The 18,938-nt window shown below is 35.6% G+C and overlaps 1 protein-coding gene across 1 annotated transcript in view; it reads right to left on the bottom strand.

Annotated features, from left to right (window-relative positions):
• Positions 1-14,061, bottom strand: part of LOC105060869 (methionine aminopeptidase 1D, chloroplastic/mitochondrial) — a 72,314-nt gene extending 58,253 nt beyond the window's left edge. Inside the window, exons 1-2 of the mRNA XM_073247607.1 lie at positions 13,797-14,061; positions 12,632-12,701 (exon numbers count right to left, since the gene is read on the bottom strand). Of these exons, the coding sequence (XP_073103708.1) occupies positions 12,632-12,701; positions 13,797-14,046 (320 nt within the window). The 5' untranslated portion in view covers positions 14,047-14,061. The remainder of the gene's footprint in view (positions 1-12,631; positions 12,702-13,796) is intronic.
• Positions 14,062-18,938: the final 4,877 nt, after the last annotated feature.

Raw genomic sequence — 18,938 nt, 5'->3', positions numbered from 1 at the left:
TCATCATAGTCATTAGCTTAGCCTTTTGCCATCAATATGGATTGGCTATGGAGAGCAGGTCTAAGTCAAGAAGGCTCCATGGAAGGACTAGCTAGAGCTTTATGACTGTCTAACAACCTAATGTCAACCCTTTATTCAGTGATGAAATCTTGGTCAACACAAAGCAAGGCAAGAAGAGGCACCTGCTATGAGTCCTAGGTCAATTGGCAAAAGGAAGACCCAGGTTACTGGTTGCATAGATTGCAGGAAGTTAATGATATCTAGCATAAGGAAATAAATTCATCCCTGAGGCACAGATTACAGGCTTACACATCAAAATGAAACACGGTACCATAGCAGATGAGCTTTGATTTTCACTGATATACACATCTTAAGTATCACCTAGCATGCGTAGTTGCCCATTTGGCCTTACATTCAGATGTTATGGTCATGCTAATACATAATGCATAGGACATCCTATGCCCAGCATGAACATGCACAGGCCATGGATGCATGACCAAATGCCCAGCTAGCCAAGGGGAACTGGGAGTGTACCACCTGATATTGAATAGTACAATATGGCTTTGCAAGGCTGGGTACCACCTAGTACCAAGGCAAGAGGCTCCAACATTTCTCTTTCTCATTTGCAAACAAGAGAGGGACTTTGGAAGCTTTATTATCGAAATTGAAGAGCAGCAAATAGGTAGAACTTTCCCCCAGTCAACATGATCATCATATTTTCAAGCTTTCATTGATGTTAATTTCCTGCTCCAAACTATGCATAAATGATTTTCAACCCTTTTTATGCTTTTCCTGTGCAAACAATTAGAATTTTGTTAAAATTGTTAGTATGTGTTTCACTCTTACTTTTCTTTTAAATTATTAAATATTTTGAAGCTGAGCCAAGACCAGATTCATGTGCTTAAGCATGAATAGCTGGGGAATTGGTTCTTTTGGGGAGGAATAGTTTCCACCCAAAATTATCATTTAAAAAATGCACCATAAATTTGAAAATCAAACCAACAAATTCTGAATCAATTTTTGGATGTGTTGTCAAGCAAGAATTGATCTACAACTCCACTTTAGAAAACAAAGTTTCGGCTCAAAATTGAAGTTTCAAATTAATTTTGGCTAAAAAGCATTTACATTGTAGAATAATGTTTGGAAAAGAAAAAAAAAACATATGCATGTTTTAAGAAGAAAAAACACTAGATGCAGAATAGTTTTGTGAAGGGATAACTTAGCATTTTATTAATTGGCATTGCTGTAGGTGGCAGAGGTTTTGTCTGTGGAGCTTTTAGTGGCAGAGTTTTTTTCTACTAGGGCTTTTGATAAAAACATGTTGATATTTGATAACCACATTTCTGAAATGCTGTGGAACTTCAATATATGTTAGGTAACGAAATTGAGAAATTACATTCAATATCAAGAAATGATAATAAAGGACATTACATAGTGCTTTCAATTGTCTAAAGATATGCACTATCAAAAATTGTTATTATAAAATAGTCCTAATTTATAAATTATTTATTTTTATATTTAATCTAAATAATATAGTAAATAATAAATTTTTATATTAATTATAAAATAACATATATTATTATATTAATATGTGATAATTTATTATAATAACACAATATGATATTATTATTTTATATAATATTAGTATTATATTATTATTATTAAACAAAATAATAGTTATAGTAATATGATATTCTTATAACATAACATAACATAATATAATATAGTATAATTTAACATAATTATACTATACTATATATATCAGATTATACTATTATTATATTGTACTATCAAAAACCACTATTTAAAAAGTATTACTAATTTAATTTTTTATATTTTAATCTAAATAATATAATTATTTTTATGGGTGATTATCAAGTAGAATATCATAAGATTGAAATTCAAAATCCTTAATTGCATGATTATGGAAATAAAAAGACAAATGTAAATGATTGTGGCGATAACAGTAGTTTTAGATATTTTTTTAAAAAAAATCTGTTGTGGAAACTCAAACCTTGCTCTCTCGGATGAGTTTTTGCCCCTCTGAAAAAAAGCTTCCCTGCATGTTTCGGGTCAAGCTTTTTGTCCAAAAGCTTCAAATTGGAGCTTTTCCTTGGTAGACCTTTTTCAGCTTTTAACGAAGCCAAAAAAACTACTCAAAAATTTGTACCATATATCAAATTCATACAAAAGAGCTTTTGGTCCTCCAAGAAGCACTTTTGGCTCCTCCAAAAGTAATGCCAAATAAGGGCTTAATGGATTTATAGTCTAGCATGTTATTATACTTTCATTTTAAGGACTATAGGCTTTAGGTAATTATTATTATATATTCTAAGGATTTAAGTAAAGGATAGCACTTATCCTCTGTTTGGTATAAATGATGGATAGATAAGGAAGGATGGATGAAGAGGATGGAATATCTATCCTTCATTTTATTTGTTTGATGAAACATGAAAGGATGGATAGAAATAATTTCTTCCTCTAATTGGTATAGGAGGAATGAAAGGAAGGATAGATGATATTTGTATGATATTTTTACTAAACTATTTTTTGATAAAAAAATTTATTATTATCAATTTATAACACTTATTAGTACTACAGAAGTAAACAAGATATAAACTTATAACCTTTATAATTTATAATTATATAAAAATTATATTAATATTTAATTTCAATTTAATGACATTAAGTAAATAATTTTATAAATAAATTAAATAAAATTAATTTATTTATATATATTACTTATATAAATAACTAATTAATTTATCATTTAATTTAAAATAGTTAAGTAATATTATAAAAATAGTTAATATAAATAGTACATCTAAATAGAAAAATAGAAGATAATTCTAATTATTTGATTATAATTATGAAAATTATGCACTAAAATTAAAATAATTAGTAATAAAATTAATAGTATACAATTAATAGGATAGATAAATAAAAATATATATAAATAATATGAATAAAAAAAGTAAAGAAGTATCATAGTTTTGTCAAAAAAAATTAATGAGAAATAATTTTGTTAATGTAGAAATCTACCCCTCACATGCTCCATCAATCCTTCCTTGTATCCTCCCCATCTAATGCAAATTGGTGGGCCAAGATGGATGGGTAATCCCTCCTTTTCATCCATCCTTCCTAAAAGTGTTTAGAGCAAGCGGTGGATGGAGGTCATCCATCCTCCCTCCTATGATCCCAACCAAACACAGGGATAGAGCATTGATAATTTTGCTCCATTATGACTTGGGTATCATAGGTTCAAAACATGAAAACAATCTCTTCTTAATAAGAGTAAGGCTAAGCATATCTTACCCTCTTTAGACCTTGTAATAGTATAAGCCTCAAGACACCGCTTTTTATTCCAAGGCTTTAATCCTATAGGATAAGGGCATCCTAGTTTCCTTACATAATAGGATGCCTAATGTCCCACCTCATCCTAGTACCTACTTGGGATACCCTTATTATATTTTTAATATTTTTAATTGATCTTAGAAGTTTTATAGTTTTATATATTTTTTTTCAAACATATCAATGCTTCAAAAAGTAATATATTTAGGGTAAATGGACCTATTTCTCCAAAACATGCAAAAACCAAGTAACATGTCTGTAACGATAACATACACATGCTAAATTTTTCTTGCAAAACCTTTTCTATTATTTTTAATAATTATCTTTTCTGGAATATTACAATATTATAAAAATAAAATATATACTGAAAAATCACAATCTTGTAACCTAATCCTTGCCATACAACATATCACCAATTTCATGCCAAACAAAATAAGGGCATGATTTCCCCTGTTTTTATTTATTTTGGTCAAATTAGTGTTAAAATAAAAGGAGCTTGCCTTAACTAAGGCTTCCTGGTGTGGAAGATGGTGAGCACAATCATTGAAATCCTAATGCAACTCCCTTTCCTCTCCCTATCTCTCTCTCCCCCCATCGATCTCTATTTCTGGCTGCAGGGGTGATGGGCATCAAAGCCATATGATGCCTCAAAAGAGGTAAACACATGGAGGACTTAGTCTCACTTTTCTTTAAAAATGAAACTATCACTCCATGCCTCAGCCTTGCATGATCTTGCCCAGCACCCAGAAATCTGGAGACTATGAGTCCTTAGAGGCCTTCTGCAAATCAAGAGTTCTAGACCCCAGGAACCATGGGACATAAGTGGACTGCCCATTTCCCCACTTTCTTAGGTAGGACCACCACGAGACAGGCAGGATGGTCAGGTGAGAGGGTTTAGGTGTTCCATCATCTCATGGGAATTAGATTGGATGGCTGAAATGTCCCCGATCTCAGTGATTCTTCTATACTCATCTATTACCATCCTTGTGTTGCTTCTCCTGTCTACACTATGAGGAGTCTCTATTCTTCAGCTTCCAGATTATCTCAATTAGGTTTGGTATTTGCTCAAATTGATTCCTAGCCACATGATGTTGCCACTTCTCCTAACTCCTCCATTGTTTTTTCAAGCTGTAAAATATATGTATGTCAATACTATATCATATGACAGTGATAGCAAATGCTTCTTCCTAGTTTCCTACATTATTTCCATTTAATAATTCTAGAATTTACTAGGAAATCTCACACACAACATGATATTCAATATTCCTAATCACTTTTTATTCCCTGCATGTTTTTAACCCTTGCTTCTTATGATTCCATTTTTAGATTATATTTCATGATCATACTATCTTATTTGACTCCCCTTGATCTTCCATCCATGATCATCATACCAAAAGGCTAATTGGTGCAAGTCACAAATGAGATCTTGACTACATGGTAGGACTGTCACTAAGACTCATAGACCCATTCTCAACCAGACACAACCCAGTTCTTATGCCTAAATGTTAGATATGGGTTTCAAAGATCAACCCATGTAATTTTTCGGGTTAAGGTCTAGGTCTGTTAAAAATTTATCCAACGTGCCCCAAACCCGATAGTTTATCCAACATGTAATATATATTTCACACTTACATCCATTAATTTCTTATAGAACTTTTTAGTTATTCTATGAGTTTGTCATTGGTGAATAATTTTGAAGGCATGAAAGAAATCAAAATTCCAAATAATGGTATGTGTTCGATATGCAAACCTGGTTTCCATCCAACCCAAACCCGAACTCCATCCAACTCAAACAAAATCTCTACCCGAACTAAACCCTACATGAGCATCCCTGAAACAGACCTGACTTGATTCTTGGATAGGTAGGGTATGGATGAACATAGGGGTGGCAATTGGGTCAGATCGGGTCAGATATGGGTTGAGTTAATGTGAGTCGGATCAAAAAATCGTCAATCCAAATCCGATTCATTTATTAAACAGGTCAAAAATTCAGACCTGAATTCAATCTGTTTATTAAACAGATAACCCGACCCGGCCCATTTAACCCATTTATTAAATAGTCAAATTAGATTAAATAGGTTAAGCAGGTTTTAAACAAGTTAAACAAATCTTAAACGGATTAAATAGGCTATCTGACTCAATCCAATCTGAAAATTAAATGATTTAAATGGATCAGATATCTAAAACCCAAATCCAACCCAAATATTAAATAGGTTAAATGAGTCAATTTGTTTATGACCAAACTCGTTTAGCCTAAATCCAAATCTATTTATGGTGGGTAGAATATGGGTCAGGTTGGGGGGCCAAGTTATATTTTGTCGGTCCTAGATGAACATCAAAGGAACCATTCTAAACCGCCCAATTCATGGTGTACCAAACCATATTGGCAGCATACCAGAATGGACATCCTCCGGATCAAGAAACCGGCAGAAGGGGAGAGGGAGAAAGAGAGTGAGGGAAAAAGAGAGAGAGGGAGGGAGAGAGAGTGGTCAGCAGCTACCTAAATAGGGTGAGGGAGGAGGAAGAGAGGGTTTTCGAAGCCCTCTCCCCTCCCTGCTCGTTTCGAAACAAGGGCATTTGCCCTTTTTCATATGAAATCGGCAGCCACTACCAACTTTACTTATTTTTTTCTAAAAGTTTTTAAGTGAAGTAGGCCTCTGCTTCATTTTGAAATAGGGACTTCGCTCCTATTTCAGCACATGGAGAAGAGAGGGCTTTGACCCCCCCTCCCTTGCCCCTACTCTGGCTGTTGCCCTCTCCCTCTCCCTCCCTTCCTCTCTGTCTCTCCCCTCTCCCCCTCTCTTCCGATTTTTCCTGTTGGTTGATGTTGGGGCAGCACCGCATAGAGGTATATTGTACCATCCCATCAGCTAATCAGCATGGGTGCCGGTTTCGCTACTGCCTTCCTTGGTATAAATTCAAATATAGATCCGAAACCTCTAAAGCATGGTTCAGGTTAGGCAATACCAGACTTGAGCCTAACTGGAGTTGATTTAACCTAATAGCACCTCTCCTACATGGACTTTTGCACCTCAAATAACTAACTACATTGATGTCTCCATTTGTTTCTTTGTTTATCTTGGTTGTGTTTTCGCTTGCACTTTGCATTAACATAAGGTAGTCTTTTAGTTAGCACTTATGCTCTCAAATCTCAATCAAATTTTCTTTTATTATTTTAACATTTCCCATGACTTATAACTTAAAACACTAAAACCACCACCGTCCCTTAGTGTAGATTGAAAAATTGAGGAATGATAATATGCTGAAGATCAAATAAAAAGAAGTTCAAAATAAAAAATGAAGCTTGAAGTATAGGCTACATACACACTAAATGAGCTTCTCTTCATTATGGTGCTCCTCTAGCCTTCAATCATTTATCATGAAAAAATAAAAATAGACATCATGTATCTTCTAGAAATTTTAGTCATGACAATTGGCCGTTTTTTGAATTACAAGCCTACAAACTGACAAATAATTAAGATTTTGCTGGTTAATGTGAGGTCAAGAGCCAAATATAAAGCAGGATCTAGCATCGGCAGATCATACCTTCTCAAAATGCCAGCCCAATATAAATAGGATAAGGATTGTTATTTAAGTTTAAAGATTTTCCTCAGGAACCAAATTAGTGGATCCATTCATGACTTAAATAGATGATGCATGGACAAACTGGAGTTGGATTTTGATGCATTCCATGCAAAAATAGGAATCAAAAATTTAATGCATGTTAGGAATAGTGGTTTGGCAATAAATATAAATTAAGATTCAAGGCTTCCATATAAAAGGATTTTGTCGATAAGTATATACAAAAACTCAGATATTTTGAACCATAAAAACAATACAAAATTATCAAATGCAAGTTCTTAAAACATAATCTGTAAATTCGATGAAAATTTTGACAATCCGACCAGTAATTGCTTTCTATTGTATGAATTTTCACTGTCAAAAATGCTAGTGCCAGGCTGTCCAAACATATGAATGTCTTTCTTCCTTTATCAGTGGACCTGTAAATCTAAGCAACATTGTCTCGTGGCACAATGCCAACTCAAATCACAGAAAGTTCCCATAGCAAGGCAAAATAAGTTGCTTGAATGAAAAAGTTGAACCAGTAAGGTCAATATATTGCAGAACATGCAAGAAAAGAGTAATTAGATTCAGATCTACCTTAACAAGAGTCCTAGCATAGTCCAGAACTTGTGCAGCAAGCTTTCCAGATGCTCGCATATATTCAATTCCTCTCTCATCATGAACTTCAGGTCCACTAGCAATTCCTGGTGAATGACGAGAATTTACATATGGAGGCCTCGGTATATGATCCGGAACATGTAGACGAGGAGAAATTTTTCCAGGACGTAGGCGTTTGCGTTTATTGTTCAGCAAGTCATCTTGCTTTCTGACAATGTCGGAAAATATATATTAATATACAGACAAACATAAAATATCCTATAATGCTTCTAGAAAGCTCAAAGTTCGAAGTGAAATGATCAGGCACCTATAAAATAGATATATAGGTCCAGCAAAGTTTGGCATGAATACAAGAATTTCACACATTGCAAATCATAAAGATATATCAAAATGGTTATGCTTTTAGTAGCTATTATTGATGCTCTCAATTATCCTGGAATATTTTGTTATTTTATATGGTATATATCTTTCGAAGGCCCAGATATGGATCATGTACCTCAAATACTCATGCTTATAGGACCTAACATTTTTAAAACAATTTTCTTTTGGTGTCATATAAGCTTTTAAAATTAGTTTGTGGTTGGTGGTCAATATGGTTTGGGATCCCTATTGTTTATGAGAACTCAATGCACAACCAAGAGGATTTGAATTCAGTGATATGTCAAAATGGTCAAACATGGACTGTACAAGTTCAGAATATCAATGATAGAAAAAAAAAAGGAAAGTTTTCCTAATGTTAGCTTCGTGTACGTTGAGTATCCAATGACAAGGTTGTCAATATTTTGTTGCAGATGTATTTTGTGCACTACATGTACCTTACCTAGGACCAAGAAGATATTCGTTCTGGCAACTCAAAATTAAAGTGCATTATACATAGGTAAACATGTTTGCACATAAGCATGCTAGCAAAGAAGAAATGTTTGATATCTATGTGCAATGCTACCAAGTAGCAATTAGAAAATTACACACCAGAGCATCGGCAGACCCATCCTAAGCTGCATGGTTTGGGGCATATCGAGCCGCACCAGCAGCAGACCAGGATGATTTGGCCTTCAAATAGAGAAACTAGTGAAGGAGAATGAAAGAGAAGGAAAGAGAGGAAAAGAGAGCAAGAGAGGGGGTGAGGGAGGGAGAGAGAGGGAGGGTGGTGGAGGGCCGAGGAGGGTCGTGGTGGGGTTCCGCCCTCCAATTCTCCTATTTCATTCGAAATAGGGATCTCAAAGGGGGCCACTATTTTATTTTGAGTTTAAGTGAAGACGGCAAGGGGTTGCCAACTTCGCCCCTCCCTAGCCCTTTAGGCCATCTATCGGCCTTCTGCCACCCTCCCTCCCTTCCCCCCTCTCCCTCCCTCCCCCTCTTTCTTTCCCTATCTCCTGTTCTCCCCCTCCCCCGCTCTCTCTACCATGTTGGCCAGGCTCTGCCCGCCTCTACTGACCTTCTTCCTCTCTTTCCCTCCCTTCCTCCCTCTCCCTCTCTCTTTCTTTTCCTCTCTCCTGTTCTCCCTCTCCCCCACCCTCTTTGCTATGTCGGTACAGGCCAGGCAAAGAATGGCACAAGGGCACACTAAACCATACTGCCAGAAAACCATACGGGCCTTGGTACCGGCACAACGATCCTTGCATAAAACATATAACATTTTATGTGTGAGATTTCGCATATGATCAAAAGATAATACATTTGTTAAATTTTTTAATAGTTCAAACAAGATGAGAAAAAATATTATATATTATTTCCATCATGTCTCAATTAGAAGTGTCCATTCTGAAAAGTTTTCAAGAATAGTATGTTTGACATGCCTAATTGCAAGATCATATATCACATTTCCATCTTACCAGCCACTGTCTAATGAACAGTAACATAAGGATAGTCTGCATTTTCTTATCATCCAACCCACATATAATGGTAGAGAAACACATGAAATGTTTCACCAGTAGAAATTGCAATTGTGACAAAATAAAAGGCCCGAGAAGTTCTAATTGGACAACATTCCAAAGGGGCAATCGCAGGTCCACCTTCTCTTAGTAACTAGGTTTACATTATGGTTTTCCCTATCTCCACGTTTTTAACTATGGTTGTTTGCAATGACCATTAAGCTTTATGTTGGATATCTGCAGTTTCTCATCCTTCACTTTCTTTCCACTCAAAGGGCTTAGCACTACCATCCCAATCCCAATTCATAAAAGATAACCTGAAAAATCCACTATAGAACCACACTAATCTAATAGTCACCTATCCTCTGTAATTTTAGCCAATCTATCACTTAACTTATGTCTCAATTCTCATAATATTCATAATGATTTGTCAAATTCCTTGTAGAAGGGTCATCTTCATCTTGAGCACTTGTTTCCCGCTGCACAGTTATTGTTCTGTCAATCTGCATAAGTGTAAATTATTCAACCCCTCATCTCAGGTTCCATTCTAATGGTTTCAACTTTATTTGTAGCTTGCTAAACCCTCGATCTCTGCCACCATCATGTCCCCTAGCCTCCGTCAGCCACAGAATGATACAAAAAGCAAGAATAGCCTTGAGATGCCAAAACTAAACTAAATACCTTGACAGAGAAATGGAGAAATGTATTTTATGCAATGTACATAAAGACCCAGCACAAAAATTGTTAACAAATAATGACCATATAATGCATGTTTCAAACCTACAATATGAAAAATCAACAGAAAGAACGAAGTCCTGAGAGAGGCAACTTCAAACAGGACAACAAACTATATCCTCAAAACAGAATATATGAATAACAACCATGAGAAGAAATTTAGTTGCACATAATGAAAATAGAAATGAAAAAGGAATGGGAACAGAAAAAGGAGAATATCCTGTAAACAACTGCTTTACATAAGAAGAATGCACGCTTCATATAGGAACTTAGAAAAGCATATGTATAGACAATTAGAAAGCATATGTACATGCTAAACAGCATATTTAGCTTAAACATGATGATTCAAAAGTGGATCTTCTCATGTAAGTATGAGATGTTTGATACTATTTGTACATAAAGTTTTAGCAGACACTAAAACGTGCATCCTAGGAACCTCGGATTCAAATGCAAGGTATAACAACTCTAATATTTAAAGGATTAAACCAAGGTTCCCCATCTCAATATCAGATCCTGTACCGATACCATCCTATTATGATATTGGTACGTAGTATGGTACGAGATGGTGAGGTGTACTGATTGACGGTATGATACAAGACTGCATACTGGTTTGTTACCGGTACAACATGGTATGCCAGGTATGATATGGTATCAACCGGCACAACAAACCTTGGATTAAATTATCGTGTTCTTACTTCATATAATTTTGAATTCATTCCAACACATCCTATGAAACAATTAGAAACTAGAAGAGGTATTGTTATCCATAGAGGTATTCCCTTATTTCTGAGAAATTGGTTGATTGTTACTGGGACATGTTCTGCTTTGGTGTTGTTTACTTGCAAGCAAAAATCCAGGAAAAACATTTCTTCCCTTAGGATAAAACACTATTCCATGCATTTGTTTTGCAGGAAAAATAAAATATATGGAGAATTTTTTTGAGGTTTCCTTAAATCACCATTTTTGCAGCTAGTGTATAATCCTCTATCCCTCCATCCAATTAAAAAGAAAAATAAAAAAGAAAGGCATTTTTCAAATCCCGATAAGCATATAGAATATTTTGAGTGATGGCCACACTACCTTTCAGGGAACCAGATCTTAGTTTTCCAATATCCTAAAAGGCAGAAAAGGTAATAGAAATATGTTTTCTTCCACAGTTTCTCTTGCAACCAAACTGATCCTTAGGTAAAGTATAGTACCCCCCCTGAATCACATGGTATGATGAATTCAATAGCTCCTGTGCAAAACCAGAAACTGATGGACAACAAACTAGACTCCTTTGAAGTTATATTAGACATTAAGAAAGTAATTTAGCAACAAGCCAAAATCATAAATAAAAATCAAATCACATACTTTTAGTAAAAGCACAAAACCTCATCTCTAACTTGCTCTAGTAACACAGGCATGACCTAGGGTTGCATGCATATAAATAAGTTAGGACATGATACCAGTTGTTCGGGACTCAGACCACCATTTCTTGATATTCTATAACAGAAAGAAACATTTATAACAGTGAGTATAATAAATAGCAAGAATATAAACAATACTTGCAGGCACAGCAAAGGCAGGCATTCAAATAATTAAACATACTGTATCACATGCAATTCAAGTAACATAGTAATTCATAAAAATAGGAAAAAAAAATCAAGACAACAAAACCTAGAGAAGGTGAAATAATGATGTAGAAGGGTATGCAAGGGATGAGCTACTTCAAAAATAATTAAGTGAAAAAACAGAAAATAATGGTAAAACAGTACAGATGCATTGAAGTAGTGTGGAAAGGAACATCAATCAGAAACAACCTAAGGATCTGGAAAGGAAAGAGATCAAGAAATAAAGCTTGTTTCCTGATCAAGGAAGAACAAGATGCACTACCCGAACACATGCCAATGAGAAGCAGTGATAGGAAGCCATGGAAGTGGACTCCTGAAGATCTAACCAAGCAAATAGTATATAGTGGAAAAGGGAAAAAACCGAATGAGAGAAATCAATGCGAGAGAGAAAGAGAGAGAGGAGGAGGAGGAAGGCCCGCCTTTCTTAAACATCATCATAAGAAAGGCTCTGTGGAGCTTTAAATTATGTGATTTTGAGAACTTTTTATTTGAACCCCTGATATCCCTCTTCCAAGTCCCAATGCATCCCTTTTCTCTATCTTCTTTCTATTATTCCTTCTAATAAAGAAAGTTTTCTTGCCCAACCTTTATTTATCTCTTCCATAATAAAGAAAGTTTTCTTGCCCAACCTTTCTTTATCTCTTCCATAAACCACAACTTTCTTTCTATCCATTCCCATACTAATTTGTAAAAATGAACCTTGAAAGAATAATCAGTGCCCTTTTACTTTTATTTCTCTTTGGTGTACAGTATTATATCTTCTTTCTTTTACACTATTGATGAGTTATCACACTCAACCCAGTTAGAATCTGCAACTGAAATGCAATGAGTAAAAAAATAATAATAATTTGTATCCATTTGTACCCCAAAAAACCATACCTTCTATTGAATAAAAGATCAGCTAAGTTGCATAATGTTCTTGATAACTGCACAGATGCATGGAATGTTCCTGCAAACATGAAGCAGAGGGGCACATGGTATTTGTGAAGTTTCGTATATAAAACAAATTTCTTGCAGACAAGGTCTAAACCATGAATAGATCAGCTAAGAATAAAAGCCAACAAAAAGTTATCTAATACTGAGCCTCTACAGGCCATACCGAGAAGGCTATTGAGTGCAGCCCTGCAAGGTTGGGCTCAACTACCCAGCAGAGTTATTTAATGAGTGAAGATGAAGTCAAGCTCTCTTGGCACTTTGGTCATTGGCTATATTGATGATCAAATCATTACTCATGGCATTCAGAGTCTGATGAAGTGATGAAAAATAACAAGTGTCACCAAATTCTTAAATTCACAAGAAAGGGAAGCAGTGGCATTAATAAATCTCATCAATTTAATGTTACCATCAAATTGAGTGTTAATTCCAACAAGAAGTCTTCAGTCTTTTTTTATGTCTCTCCCTATCATATTTTCTTAGCCACCCCTTCTTCCTTCCCCTTGAAACAACATTGACAGACCTACCTCCTCTCCTGGCCCTAAAGACGTCCATGATGTAGCACTTAATCAGACTAGCTCTACTAAATGCACTGCCATCATATGAATTATTCAAAGTTTTGGAGATACAATAAAAATTAATTTGGAAATGCACCGCCACTACGCCTGGAAGCTGTAAATATGCAAAAAATCCAGCATCCCTTTCTAGACGCATATGTTTGGAAGGGTTAGCCACATTTTTAGATGGTCTTGCAATACAATAGCAACACCTTGCAGCTCTCAGAACCGTATCCCGTCTAATATCGATTTTGTCGGTCATGATATCACCCACTAAACTAAGCATGCAATGCCTTCCTCTCAATCCAACAAGTGTAACTAAATTCATGGCTCTTTCACAGGATAATCGATCGATCCGCTCCCTACCCATCTTCACTCCATCCATGATATTGGATTAAAATTTTTCAGGAAATGCATCAAAACTTATTGTTAGGAAAGTTATCAACAAAAGGCTGCAGCAAAGATTTTATCCAACGCAACATAGCAGATTCATAGACCTTGTGTTCGTGCGTGCGTGTGCGTGTGTGCGTGAGAGAGAGAGAGAGAGAGGTGACCCGGATTGCGGCGCAGAAGGGGCCGGAGGGGGTGGGCTGGGTGAAGGAGGCGGTCCCCAAGGAAGGAGGAGAGAAGGCGAGGTTGAAGAGATGATGTGCAAGCCATGCGAAGAGCCCCCGCCGTCAAAATTGGTTGGGAGATATTCGGACGCTCGCTGTGTACCGATGACTGGAAGGAAGGCTCTGTGCAGTCTATATGCCGACGCCCTTCCGCTCGACTCTGTCCGATACCAGGGTGCAAATGGATCATTCCGAATTATGAGTGATTTGGATCCGGTCCCGTTCCTTAACCAGATTTTAATATTGGATCCAAATTCAAATCAATAAGAGATAAGATAAGACCAGATCTATGGATAAAAAGTTTTGCCCCAATGAATCATTTGGATTGGATGGGATCGGATCTATATATAACTTAGACTTAATCTGAAAAATTTAAATTTGAATTGGATCCAATTTGAATTCGAATTTATAATCCTAAAATACTGCTGCACCTATTATTTTAATCTGATTTATAATCTCATCTATTTTTTTTTACGGAAACTTTTTTTTTTCTTTGTACAAGTTCTTTTGTTTAATTGAGAGAAGATTCCTTCCTAAATATCTTCTCTCTCAATTCCGCTGTCCAATTTTAATTTGCAATTTTTATTGCTGATATGCCGTTGAAGCCGTATGAAATTGGGAATCATATAAGCTAAATTTTATGTTTTCATATTGAACAGCTAACAACACTATTGTAATGGTTGTATTTGGTATCTTTATAATAATCATGTAGTAGTTCAATCAAATATAGCTGAGTTTTGTCTAAGCTTGGAAGCAAAAGCAAGCATCTGGAAATCTTTGGCGCTTTCATCATCTGGAAACCTTCGAGACCTTGAAATCATTTTGTTTATATGAGTTGTTGGTTCCCAAAATCTTGTCAATAGTTAGTTACTTGTGAAATTTTTACTATATGCAGCTCGATATCCTTTAGTTGGAAGGGCAAAGGCCGGAAGATCCAATAAATTTGAGACTTATCGAAAGCTTTTCAAAGATGATTTATAGGGGGTTTATAGAGAATAAGTCATTCCTACTGATTGATTGAACAGATTCATTAAGGCACAAAAATGAATTACAGAGAGAGCAATAACATTTTATTACTTTTAGATCTTCATTTAGTCATTTGCCTTTAAGATCAAGGAGGAAATAATGATAAAAGATGGAAATGCAGAAGCCAGGTCTAATATTGAGTTCGAGTTAGCTTAGGTAGGATCGAGTCATTGAGATTCAAATCAACCAATAAAATTAAGCAAGTTGGATCGAGTCGAGTCCAAATTTAATAAACCCAGATCCAACTTAGAAAATAGTACCGGTCCGATTTTGGAACTCAACCTGCCCCCATGGATCCTTTAATACAAGCTGGATTGATCTAATGTATCGAGTGAGGTTAGATCATGGGTCAACCCAACCCATTTATAATATAGTATCCATCGCTATTGCAACCCAATCTACCACCAAGAGTCGGACACATGCAATGCATGTAGTGGATGTCAATTGTATGTGCGATCCACACGAGACAACCTCACAAGTCACAACACCTCAGGGGCATCTTTTTCACCTATCACTTGACTCTTTGATCAGTAAATAATAATAAATTTAAATAAATTTAATTAGAAAGAATTGATATAAAAAAGGAACAAGATTTCTTTGCCATACATAAGTGATACACATGAAAACTAACCATTGACGATATATTAGAACCAACCAATCAGAGCCTACCACAAACTTGCTATAAAATCTTCACCTCACCCAATCAACTTTCACCATGTAGTTAGTCCAAAGGCATATGAAGATATTCAAATCTCCTTCTATGTGATTACGATTAGTCCATAATAGCAAACGGTTTTCATTATCATGAGATACGTAGAAATTGGCATGCAGAAGAATCACCCATGTGATATCATCTGGACATACAAACAGTTTTCTAAAACATCCAATTTGCACATCCCAAGATTCCATATTGATAAATATCGGCCCTTATAAAAATTACTCCAAGTGAACTCTCTAAGTTAGATGAAGTCCATCCATGCTCAACTCTAATTTTTAAACTTTGTATGCTCTTAAATATGATCTCTCTATCACTCATATAGAACCTCTCCTATTTTTCTGGGGTCATCTAACTTAGGCATAGGAAAATCTCCACTGGATACTCTCCAGTAAGTGGGCTTCCTTGTCTTTGGTATTTCAAGATGAAACCCTAGACTGAAGATCTGGCTTTGGACTGAAGATCCAGTCTTGATCTCCTTTCCACCACCATCAATCAAGGGTGATCAACCCAGTTGTGCTATATTCGAGTCTCGGCAACCATCATCTACCATCTAAGGAGGGCCATCAAGATCTTCAACCAACTATTTTGATCCATTCATCACCCCATCAAGCTCTCTAGCACACTTGCCAGCTCGATGGCCTAACTAGTCTAACTCCCAATGGCAATGAATTGGTGTTAGAAGAAGGGCTTTGATCCCATCACTTGAGGTTGTACCCTATGACATCCATGAAATCTTGGAAAGCATAAGCAGCTCCATCACCACCTAGCTAAATGCACCTGTAGATTCTGATAACTCTATACAGAGTCTGTGGAGGGCTCTACCTTTACTAGATGTGCAGATAGCTCCTATGGTCACCATCGAGCAATTCTAGTTGCTCTTATAGTAGGTTCAACTATTGACTACAATCATCTAGAGCCTATAGTAGGCAACTACTAGTCCCTAGCAACAGCACCACCACCATCAGGAGGCTCATTAGTCATGATCATGGATTCTTGACCCGAACAAACCACTATCCTCTTCCATATAATTCAAAGCAGAATCATCACTCTTGCTCCCTGAGCTTCGAGAGAGCTCCCAATGATTACCTATTCTCTCATTGGAGCCCAGAGCAAGTTTCTTGCCATCGTCGTTTTTGTCCTCAGAGCCCAAGGCAGCTCATAGCCATCACTCTCATCCATAAAGCCCAAGGTGAGGCAAGAGGCACTTATCCTCTAACTCTTCTTCTTCTCTATAGGAGGATTCGATGATGGTGATTCTTCACCCCACCAATCTGAGAAAGCCTCCTTATATAGATAGCCTCTATGAGATTATACATGAGATAGCCTCCATGGGCTTATGTGTAGGTATCCTCTATGAGCTTATACATAAGATAGCTTCCATATGTTTATGCATGGAATAACCTCCACATGCTTATATATATGATTGTCTTCACGAGCTTATGCATGGGACAGCTACTACAAGCTTATAATAGAAATTATATTTTGCCAATAATGGACTATGGCATGATCATGATTAGTAAAAAACTTACAAAGTTGATCATTGCATGATCCATATCTTGATAACGAGAAATAAAGGATAAGACACATGAACTATTGTAGAGTAAAAAAGATTTTGTTTGATGATACTTGCGATAAATATTTCTTTCGAATAAAATGTATATTGCATGACAGATGATATGCATTTATGTATATTTGTATATATACCCATATATCTGAGCTATGCTAGATAGTTGGTATGTGATTTCATCATATTTGCATTTATTTCGATGTTCATTTTTATTATTTTTTAATTCTATATTATTCATGTGGGTATGAATACATAAAGATTCTTGCTGGACTATTAGCTCCAACCATCTTTTTATTTTTCCTTTTAAAGTTACAAGATGCTTAGTGCCTAACTATATTTTGAGATCCTAATGAGAGGATGACTGGTTAGAATGCCACTAACACCGATCAATTATTGTAAATTGGTAATTTGAACAACTCTTATTACTAATGAATAATGGGTTACTTTATTTTGTTATGAATGAGATTTACATTATCCAATTATATCGAGACTTTGATGATTTATAGGCCTCGTAAATTCTCTCAGGTCTTATTGTAAAGAGTGTTGTGGCCAACTCATGACATGGGTTTAGGACATGGGTTTAGGGTGCCACAGTTTTGATAAATCATATTGTGACAGATTTGATCCTAAGGGCCTCTTCTTTATGGGTAAATATTACAGAAAAGTTGGTCAACTTATTCATTGACCAACTTATTCATGTTCTTATGCTTTTCAACATAGATGAGTTACTTTCTATAGATAGCATTTACTTATAAAATGAGAAAAAAAATTTATCCATCTAGAGAGTGGCTAAATCATTTTTCCATCAGCCAGTAAAGTAGACATTTAATTTTATTCTTACAATATTCCATCCTCATTTCTTATGCCTCCATTTCATACTTAATAACTCAATCATCCACTTTTTTTAAATCTAAAAAGCATAAAGAGTATTTCACAAAAGATAGATAAATTTTAATAAGTTATCCAGGAAAGTAGTAATGCAAAAGAATATGAGCAACAGATTTTGAAACTACTTTTCTATGTATAAAAGAACATGGATAAATTATTTTTTTATTTAAATATTATTTAAAAATTTTTATCTAAAAAAATATAGATTTTTGGATAATTTTTTTTATCCAAAAAAGAACAGACCCTTCGGATATGTCTCTAAATTGAAAGAGAAAAAATCATAAGCCTACCATGTGGTTCAAACTCTAGTTAGACCCCCCATGGTCTGTAGATACACCAATGGAGTTTGGAACTTGGAGTTTAATAGTTCCCTGCTTAAATACTCTCTTTTTTTTTCCCTCCTTATCAAATTGGATAAATGGTTTCCCGATTTCTCCGATCTTCACCTTGGAAAAGATCAAAAAAAAGAAAAGAAAAGAAAAGAATATGACTCCCCATCCGTGAAGTGCCAAATAAATTATCCTGGGATGCAAAGAAACTCAACTTAGGAAATTGAAATTTTATTTGCTGGATCCTGGGGTGTGGAGAAGTCACAATTTGTTGGAGCAAGAGAAATTCTTTGTGCACCACATGCGGTGTAGAAAATTTGACATAGAGCGCATTGCCTTGTCCAGTTGGTCCATGTAGTTACTGCTTCCCAATGCATATTTGATGCCAGTAGGTTGGCTTTTTCATTTAAAAATTGTGTATGACGAAAATATCCTTCTTAAAAATTATGACACCCTTTCTTAAAAATTATGGCACACCTCCATAAAAATTATGACACTCCTTACAGAAAATGCTAAATTAAAGCGGGATGTCATAATTTTTGTGAAGGGATGTC

This window comes from Elaeis guineensis, chromosome 13, assembly GCF_000442705.2.
Source record: "Elaeis guineensis isolate ETL-2024a chromosome 13, EG11, whole genome shotgun sequence".
Classification (NCBI taxonomy): domain Eukaryota; kingdom Viridiplantae; phylum Streptophyta; class Magnoliopsida; order Arecales; family Arecaceae; genus Elaeis; species Elaeis guineensis.
The sequence above is the reverse complement of the archived record's forward strand: the minus strand, read 5'-3'. Positions and strand labels throughout refer to the sequence as shown.